At 31.6% G+C, this 10,343-nt stretch overlaps 1 protein-coding gene across 1 annotated transcript; it reads left to right on the top strand.

Annotated features, from left to right (window-relative positions):
- The first annotated feature begins 1,778 nt into the window (after positions 1-1,778).
- LOC105194306 (protein PELPK1) lies at positions 1,779-3,142 on the top strand. Its single transcript, XM_011159157.3, has 2 exons — positions 1,779-2,097; positions 2,175-3,142. Exons 1-2 carry the CDS (start codon positions 1,969-1,971, stop codon positions 2,529-2,531), a joined length of 486 nt encoding a protein of 161 aa, XP_011157459.3. The 5' UTR covers positions 1,779-1,968; the 3' UTR covers positions 2,532-3,142.
- The last annotated feature ends 7,201 nt before the right edge of the window (positions 3,143-10,343 follow it).

The raw sequence follows: 10,343 nt of genomic DNA, 5'->3' as shown, positions 1-10,343 counted from the left end.
ATGGCACTAAAATAGGTATTTATTTGTAAGTACTAAAATTTTAGTAGAAACCACTAAAAAAATAAGTTTAAAACTTTGAACGTGAAATTATTTTTCTTGAAATTATATTTTTTTTTAACTGGCTGGTATGATTAAAGGCACACCATACAACATATTCATAAAAAATTTTTTTCCTCTTACAGAGAACTCTCTATGGAATAAACCAGAATAATTTCAACATCCGTGAAGGGTTTTTTAGCACAAAAAAGAATACCGAAAGTATATGAAAATGGTCAAAATTCGCCTCGAACAGAAACCTAAAAAACTAATTTCACGATATTTCTTGATATATATGAAAGAAAAAAATATTATTTATAACGTCGGGAAGTAAGAGAAAAATTACTAATAACAATAAAATGTAATAACTAATATTTAATTAATCCGAAAACTTGAAAATCTCATTTTAATGAATGTGTAAAGTACGTAACTGAAAATTATAATATAATATAATATAATAATTATTTTAATTCTTGTTAAACGATTTTTAAATAGTTTAAAAAAACATAAATAAAGATATAAATAGATAAACGTGCCTTATAGTGCCAATAGTGATTTACGTGAGATTTAATGAACTTTCATATATTTTTGCAACAGTTTGTCAGTTTTTTAATAAGAAACATTCTTTTATTTAACCTGACAATACAGAATCAAATTAAGAGAAAAGGTCTAATAATATGATTAAAAAACATTAAAATTTTTGTTTCCTATGCATTCATCTGGTTAATTAAATTTTACACGAAATTTGCGACAAATATCGCATCGTTAACTGTTTGTAGACCTAATTTGAAGTTACCACTTTGTAAATTGCTCGTTCAATTTCCATGAAACTTATTCTTATTATATAGAGTTATTTATGCTTAATTTAATGCTTTAGTTTGATCGAATTTACAGTAAAAGAATCAAAAATTTCAAACAATAAATCCAATATGGTGAACAGAATTTCAATAAAATAATTTAATAATTATTGTAAAGCTCGATTTTACGAAATTGTTAACATGCTAAGTAATTTCATTTTGTTTTATTTGAAGTTTTATGTTAGCCAAGTGGAACAAACACCTATATTCGCATCAAATTCTAAATTTTGATTATAAATTCAATGACACAGATTGTTCTTTATTAGAAATTACCTTTTTTTTGAATTTTGATATTTTTAGATTACATTCAAATTTAATGAGCTTGTGAACATTTTAAAATTGAATTTTACGATAATCAGATTACTTCCTTTAAATGTTTAGAAAACAAAGTCTTTCCTAGAGAATTAATTCTAAAGACTTGAAACTTTCTAACAAACGTATGAAAATACGTTTGTTAGAAAGTTTCGAGTCTCTAAGATTAATATCGATCTAATAATGATAAAAGTAATTTTTTGTATTTATATGAACGCGGAAGAAATGCAGCTTAACTTTTATGCAGAAATTGCGTCAAAAATTAAGTACGAATAATATTTTTCTATTATCTTATAATATATTTTTCTTATTTTACAATAAGTGTTTTAAAGAAATTTTCTATTTACGTATATTCAGGGTTTTATTTAATTTACGCACACAAATTTCAGTTATATTCTACAATATTTAAATAACACACAATTTAATTATTTTATTTTTTTATATATTAAAAAATGGAAATTCTTAAAATAGCCAATAAATAACTGTTTTGTTCTCTTTTTTTAAACATCATGTGTTTTCTGCAATGCTGGAATTTATTTGAATATGCTTGTCTAACGTCATTTCTATGTGTGCACATATGTGACAATTTCATATCAGCAACATGTATACAAAGAATGCGGAAGACATTCTTTATGAAATCATTAATTATTCTCATTATATGGAATTTATAGATGACAGTTGATTACGCAAGTAGCAAAACAGATGTGTGAAATTTGTCAATGCGCTTAACAAATAGAACATCATTCAACGGTACGGTATATAAATGTGGCTACTGCACTGCGGTACAAGCATTCACAGTGTGAGAGTACCAGCAGCGCAAAAGTTCAACATGAAGGTAGCAGTAATGTTCATGGTCTTGGCGATCGTGGCGTGCGCCTCGGCCCAGGAATCCGTAAGTCTTAATTCAAATTTACATGATCGCTTATCAATGAATTTCCGACGAATAATAATATACTATTCTGTGCGAAGGAACAAGTTAGCTCGGAAAACAATGATGGACCATTAAAGGGTATGAGATTCCCCCATCTTCCCGATTTTTCTAAGTTGTCTGAGAAGCTTTCTAAATTGCCCAAATTGCCAAAATTGGAAATACCGAAGTTGCCTTTTGAAATGCCGAAGTTGCCTTTTGAAATACCGAAGTTGCCTTTTGAAGTACCGAAGTTGCCCAATAAGCAAACGCCGACTACGCCTCAGGCACCCAATGAGCAAACGCCGACTACGCCTCAGGCATCCAATGAGCAAACGCCGACTACGCCTCAGGCATCCAATGAGCAAACGCCGAATACATCTCAGTTGCCCAATGATCAAACGCCGAATACGCCATAGTTGCCCAAATTCCAAATGCCGGATATAAAAAATATCATCATGTCTAATATGCTATTTGATCTAACGCAATTAATTCCAAAGTTGTCATCCAAAATACCAATGGGAGTTCAAATACTGTGCACGGGTGGTCTAAAAATAAGTACATCACTGACTATGCCATTCGGATTGCCGAATATTATGAATGGTGTGCCTTGTTTGAATCTGGAAGATATCATGTCTGGTAGGCCATTTGATCTGTCGCGTTTAATTGTTTTACCACTTAATCTGCCAATGGAAAATCAAATAATATATTGGGAGGTTCTACGAATAACAACAGAAATACCAGCACAAACAGAATATACAGGCAGAACAACAATACCGCCACAAACATCAACGCCGGAAGTACCTCAGTAGAAACCACCGCCGCAGGCAGATAAAAACATGAGGCCACTCTATTGGATTCAACTTTATTTGAAATGGAAAAATAACAAAAATAACAAATTTTATTAGAAAATGATATAATCCTTGATTATTATAGATATATTGTAAATTTGTGTATAAAGTAGTATCTATAGCAATAAACTCAGTATCAGAAAATGTTTAATTGCAAAATAAAGTTTTTGAGTAAACAATTGCGTTTTCACAAAATTTCCCGCATTTTGGACAATTTTAAGCTTTATATTCAAGTTCAGCAGATCTTATAACATAAAAATAAACCGATTTCATGCGATCCGTTCACAGGTAACTTTTGGCCCTAAACTGCCATCGTAATTCTTTAATTTTTCGATTAAAAATAAAAAAAGTGGAGAAGTTTTAATAGAGATATACATATTTATAAGAACTCTCTTTCTTTCTTTCTCTCTCTCTTGCTCTTCTTGTGACGTACTTTATTGCATTTATTGTTAGAAGTTTTATCACGCTTAAGAATTATTTGCATTTCATGAAAAGTGGAAGCAAGTATAAAAAGTTTTTAAAAATCTATACAATTTAAGCACATTGTAAACAACATTCTTTTAAGTTCGATTAATTGGAATTATTTGAATTTTTAAGTGTAGTCCACCTTTTAGTATTAATAGAAATACTCTAGGATTGTTTACATAAGGTATTTGAATTTTCTTACAAGTCTTGATTTTATTTCGTAATATTTTTATAAGTCCAAGTTTAGTCTGGTGAACGGCAAAGCGAGCTCCTGAAAATATAAGATCATGATACCACTTATTACGTTTATGATATTAAACAGATCAAATTTTTTAATTAAAAACATTTTTTAATTAAAAATATTTTCAATGTTGGAAGAAATGGAAAATAATATTTAAATTTATTTCATGCATTATACCAATACAATTAAGTGGTCCGTTGCCAAAAAGTAAATAAGACATCGAGTGTGAAGACATCTGATTTCGGATAAACATTTGGATTTCATTGAATTGCGTAGGAGGAAATCTTTTCTTATTTTTTGATTTTTCGGTATACTAACTTTGGTACCCTCGAAAGTATAACTCGACGTAGATCATATCATAAGAATTGTCAACCGCGGATATTTTTGTTTAGGTTTCTGCGTGCATTAAGAATAGTGTTAAATTATGGAAATGCATTTATATACATTGCAAACAACTATAATATATTATAAAGCTATAAAATAAAAGTAAAGTTTATTAGTTTATTAGTGTTAATAAATGAGATCGTATTGCAACATTTTTAAAAAGAAAGACGGTGTATTTTTTTCTCATTTACTTTTTCCTTCATAAACGTATCTTTGAAAATTTTATCTAAATAATTCATAGCATACGTTACAGTTTTACATAGAAATATCCCCTGCGACAGATGGCGTGTGAAATTATCCGTCGTCCGCTGCGCCGCGGGTGCAGAAAGAGTTATGGCTACGAACGATTCGTATATTCCGCGTTATTCTTTTGTTGCGCGATCTAACGATTTAAACGCGTCAAGTGCCATTATGATATCGGAATGCCGGCGGTCGTCGCATCGCTTTGTGGTGATACGTGCGAGAAGTTTCCATCGTTTTGGAGTCCGTCATCTGTTCGTCCGTTGTATAGCGTTGTTTCAACCAACTTTGCGAGTGACGAAAGAGTTATACGCGCGATCCGCATATTTCATTATTCTTTCGCGATATTAGAAAGCGTCACGTGTTGTCGAGAATGTGTAAAGTAGGGCTGGTGACTTGCTTTGAAGGCTTCGACATTTGAACTTCGAAGCTTCGAAGATTCGTAACTTCGGTAATAAAATCTTCGAAGCTTCGAAGGTACTTCAAATTTTGAAGCTTCGAAGCTTTGAAGTTCAAAATTAACTTCAAAGCTTCGAAGTTTCGAAAAATACGTTTGTGCCTCGCGAAATGAGATATTACTGTTGTCGACTATTTATTACCGTAAACACGAGTTCTCAACTGCGGATAACATTGTTTCGCCACAATGGAACTGTCTTGTTTTTAAAAATATTTCAACAAATGTTTTTATTTTTTTAAATAGGTTTTTATTAGAGTAAAGCATGTATTTTCATTAAATATAGTTTCAATAAATAAATATTTTTGCATTTATTTTATTTCTTGAAAAATATTTTTTTACCATTTCCGAATTTTTTTTCAATGTCACGGTGCGATTGAAAACAAGATGAAATATATTTTTTTAAGAATATATGTTATAATGCATTTTTTTAAAACATGCTATACTATTGTAATTGTACTAATCTTTTAATTTGCACAAACGTATTCGAAGCTTTGAAGTTCGAAGTTAACTTCGAAGTTAACTTTGAAGCTTCAAAAGCTTTGAAGACGCCTTAAACTTTGAAAGATCGAAGTTAACTTTGAATTCCTTTGAAGCTTCAAATCTTCGAAGTAAGTCAAAAGTAACAGCCCTAGTGTAAAGTGCCGGGTGATCGTCGCGTTGCGATAATTAGTTTACGCGCGAGTGTGTTGTTAATCTCAATCAGGCAGTGCCAAACTCGGCTTCCGAGTTTGGCGAGTTTAGCGTGTTTGGCCGTGCCAAACTCGGATTCCGAGTGAGTGTTATGTGCAACGGAGGTCTGACGAGAGGGGTGGAGGAGGTTACCCAGTGTGGCATCGACGACGGGACAAGTCTTAGATGAAGTATTTAAGATTTATTTTATTTACTATTTTCTCTATTTGTCTGAGTTTGTTATTTATTCTGTTTACCACGGCAAATCTATATTCTACGTCATTGTAACAGGATTGAAGTAATCCAGGTACCCCACGGTATTTATAAATGATTTACTAAGTATAATATTTATGATAATTATTGAAATATTTTATGAGTATTTACGAAAAGATTTTATAAACATTTTAATGATCTTAGATTTTACAAATCATAAAGATTTACATAAATATTGTATAACAATATTTCTAAATTATGTATAAAATATTATAAATATTAATCTGTTTACTTACCACAAATGTAAAATATGTAGTTTATATTCTATTAACATTTTGAGTAAAGATTTTATGATTTTTTTTTGTGTATATAAAATATCTGTAAAATATTTATATAATATATGAAATAAATATAATAATAAATATTTTTCATAAATATTGTGTGTTGTCTGAGCTTTTAATATATTTTTTTAATTAAATTAAATTAAAGTGTTAATGATTTATTTTATTTAGTTGCGTTAAGAATTACATAGACAAAATCTAACTAGTTGAACGTTACGTTAAGGTTAAATTAAGTTAAATTAAAAGTTAATTTTGAAAACGTTATTTATATTAAATTAGAAATTTGTAATTTTTTAAAGCTAAATTATTTAAAATATTTATAATATGGATCATCAAACAAATTTAATATTTTATTTATAAATTAAGTTTATATGAAGTAACATAGGGATATTGTTTTCTATGTGCGAATGTATTCTTTCTTTTACAAAGATAAATTTTTAACTTAGGGAAAAAAGTTAATAAATTATAGTTTATGTGTTTCAAAAATAACTAGGTGAAATTAAAAAAATTAAGTCATTTAAAATTAACTAAGTTAACTTTAAGTTATTAACTTTGTTATTTAATTTTTAATTCTTTATTTACCCAACTCTGTAAATGAATTACGAGTGTTTTTAATGCTGTGCGATACAAATAGGTCTTAAAAATGATCAAGAAATCCGGTAGTGTCGCGCTAACAAGGGCCCCTTGTCAAGGGAAGCCCGCGAGAGAACTCCGCATTACCCGAAGCACACGTGCATGCCGTCGGTTAATGCCCCTCGGGTTATTGACCGCGCAAGGTCAACGTAAAGCGCCGCGCCGTCTGGGCCGTCTCCCCACTCTCCGTAAAACAGGTGCCGCGACGACTCGGCTGCTCGACCATCTCCGCCGCCGTTCGTCAATGGTCGTCGAGCTACCACTTCCGCAGGCACCTTCTCCCCCCTCTGCCGCCGCCATCTTCACTTGTGTTCTGGCCGTGAATTCGCTGGTCGGTCGAGTACTAGTAAGGATGATTTTAATAGAGTGAAAAAGCGCGGTTAGGATTGCTGATGCGATCCACCTCGAATTTGTGTAATAACACGGATTTTGCCTTCCTATATAAACTTTACTATCTAATATAGGACGAATACACTATTAATCGAAAGATGGCGGTATTGTTCCCGGTGTAATAATAGAAACGGGTGTCAATAACCACTAAGAAGAAGTGTTCTGGCGGTAGTCGGACGTACGACATATCGGTTTCATACTTCTCGTGTACTTCAAGCAATTGTGCGCAAATATGATAATACCGATATGATAACGGACGGTTACACAGTGTTGTACGTAGAAGTGATCATATTCGTTTCTAAAGTGCAGGCATCATAGGATTGTCGCGTGATATTTCGTCAAGATTTTGTGCTTGTTCGCTCGGATACTTCATTCGTACAGTGTGTATATCGCGAATACCAAATAAAATGCCGACCGCCCGTTTCTCCTTGTCCCACTATATTTGGTCGGACGTGCCGTACTTTTCGCGTTTTTCAAGCGCATGTATGCGGTGTTGAAAGTTATATTTGCCAATTGCGAATGTAGTAACACGGACGATTGCAGTAACACGCGAGCTGTTTAGAATGATGCGTAGAAATAATCGCGTTTGTAAGTTCCGTTAGTACCTTTTGCATCGCGACAAGCTAAATTCTCGCCAATTCTCGCGTGTATTTTGCTTTTTATTGTTATCGCGTTCATGTGTAATGGGTTAGACCGGTATTACATTTATTATATGATTCGAGGGGAGCAACAAAATGGAGAACATAATTTCAGCGAAAAGACGATATCCATAGAACAATTCAAAAGAGTGAGTGTATTATTTTATTAACGTATCTTTTTACTTTCCTGTTCTATGATTCACTTCTAGAATTCCTCTATCTTAACATAAAGATAGTTAGGTTTAGTTGAGTCTTTTTCGAGTAGATCCAGAATAGACAAAACGAACAATACTATATCACAAATTGATCGTTAACTTAACTGTACTGCTACCAGCACCTTAAAAAGTTGTAAATAATTATTGCGAAAATTTTGTTAGACTGTAAATAATTATTACAAAGTTCTTTGTATTTATAAATATAATTCAACTAGTTATTTTTAAAACACATAAACATTATTTTATTAACTTTTTCATAAGTTAAAAAATTATTTAAGCAAAAAATAAAACAGTTAAAAGGAAAAATACATTTCCATAAAAAAAATATATTTCTTTGTTATTTCATAAATTTAATTTACTAATAAAATATTAAATTTATTTGATAATTTATATTATAATTGTTTTGAATAATTCATCTTTAAAAAATTATTTTTTTTTTATGTAATATACAATAAATAATACTTTTTTTAAATTAATTTTTTATTTAATTTTATTAAAAATTCAACCTTGAAATAATAAAAGCAAAAAATACTATTCAGAATATTGATTATTTTGGACGCTATTATAATTTAGATTTATACATGTATGTCCTTACAGATTAATGTAGCTGCATTCCAATTCGCTGCTGTGCATCGGTGAGTTATAAAATTTTTTTAATTTTAAAATAATGAATTTGTAAGTGTTTATTAGATATGATGCATAAAATAAAAAAGGAAAATTTTGAAGTGAATTAGCACTTTATTTTAAAATATTTTAAAATTAATTTTGCGCTGGGAGGGGGTTAGTTTAATAGGTGTGAATTTATTAATTTTGAGATAGCATCGTAAGCAGCGCATGTAACATGATGCTGTGTAATTTATCGCTAAAGAAATAAGGGATGGCCATCCATTGTTGGCGACAATGAAAAATAAATGATGATTCTTAGTGCTGCAAGCGAGGGGATGTAAGGAGACTATAAATACCGGCCGACAGCAGTCTCGATGTTGCAATCCGCCCGGGGAAGGTTCCGTCGCTTTTAAATCTAATTGCGTGTGCAGATAGGGCGGTGCTCGTAGAGAACGCGTGAAGCGCATAAAGATACGCGTTTGCTACTTATTAAGCGATATCTCTTTGTACGTATCGAGCTTATCCTGCGCTCAGGCAATACAGCACGATGTTACGTAAACCGTGTCGCGGTCTACGAACGTGTCTTTGCACCATACGAGAATTGCGACCCTGAAGCGATAATAGTCATTAGCGTCATATTTATCATCACTTGAGAGTCGCGCTTCTCGCCCATTCGCGATTTGCATCGACAGAGTATGAAAGTTAATTCCTTCGAGCTCGAAAGGGTCCGTCTTTAACGGACGGCCGACCTCGACTTCTCGAAGCCAACTTTCTTGCTGCTCACTCGTAGAAGTCGGACTCTTCTACAGGGTAGAAGGTTTCTCTCCATCTTTTCACCCGTGGCTCTTTTTCTGCCTCCTAACTTGTTAGAATGTGGAATGTGTTGCCCGCGGTCAGCGCTTGCAGTGACTTCTTAATCGGATATACGTACGCATCATCGTCAGATCGCTTGCATGAGTAATTACGTTATCCATCGTTCTCGATCACACACGATGCCGCGAGCAGTTCGATACTGCCGGGCAGGAACGTGCGAAATTATCTTCCCAGTGATGGAGTATGTCAGAATTTTTTATCAAATATATCATGCCTAAAAATGAAAAATGTAAAAATACTGAGAAATGTTATATTTTTAGATGTTTATCTTTTCTCCTTTAAAAATTTAAAAGTTTTAAGCAAGAACGAATTTTAAGCGACTTTTATTTTCTCTATACAATACAAGCTAAAGAATTATCAAAATTTAAAAATTGAAAGCTTCTCTAAGTTTATTTTTTTTTTCCTAATTGACAACCAAAATTTTGGTCATAAATACCCAAAAAACTAGCTGCAAAAAAGAAAACAATGAAAAATTTGATTTATAATGGTTTTTGCAATGAAAATTACTGTTTTTTGCTTGCTGTTTTTAAATAAGTAACTTTTAAATGAATAAGTAGATTTAAATGAATTTTTACATGAATATTTATTAGAGCTACTTTATTAGTATATGTAAAATGTTTGATTTAATTGGTAATGCCACTTTCTCATTAAATAAGTACTACAAAATGCAATTTTATATAAAACTCAAGAATAAACAAAAAAATTTAATAATTTTTCAACAAATAAGAGAATTATGTTCAAATTTTATACAGATACTCAAATGTAATAATAGAACAATCTATGAAATTTTCTTGGTAATGAAACATGACCTATACATTTTTAACTTTTTATATGCATAGCGTCGGTTAATTGTCTTTTTTTGCTGACGATGTTGAATATTCGTTTAACTTGTTTTAGTAACGTGTGTTCTGTTTCACGCATGATGCGCATGTTGCATCATTTATTCTCGTTTAATATTCAATGAACAGTAAGATTGAGTGGTGCATCATGCGCATCATGCGTGAAACGGAACGCA

The sequence above is a fragment of the Solenopsis invicta genome, chromosome 1 (assembly GCF_016802725.1).
Source record: "Solenopsis invicta isolate M01_SB chromosome 1, UNIL_Sinv_3.0, whole genome shotgun sequence".
Taxonomy (NCBI): domain Eukaryota; kingdom Metazoa; phylum Arthropoda; class Insecta; order Hymenoptera; family Formicidae; genus Solenopsis; species Solenopsis invicta.
The sequence above is the reverse complement of the archived record's forward strand: the minus strand, read 5'-3'. Positions and strand labels throughout refer to the sequence as shown.

Bases quoted from the DNA above. Each gene is read 5' to 3' on its own strand.
- LOC105194306 (XM_011159157.3), top strand. From the start codon at position 1,969: ATGTGGCTACTGCACTGCGGTACAAGCATTCACAGTGTGAGAGTACCA. The intron at 2,098-2,174 runs GTAAGTCTTAAT...TTCTGTGCGAAG, and splicing joins GCGCCTCGGCCCAGGAATCC to GAACAAGTTAGCTCGGAAAA.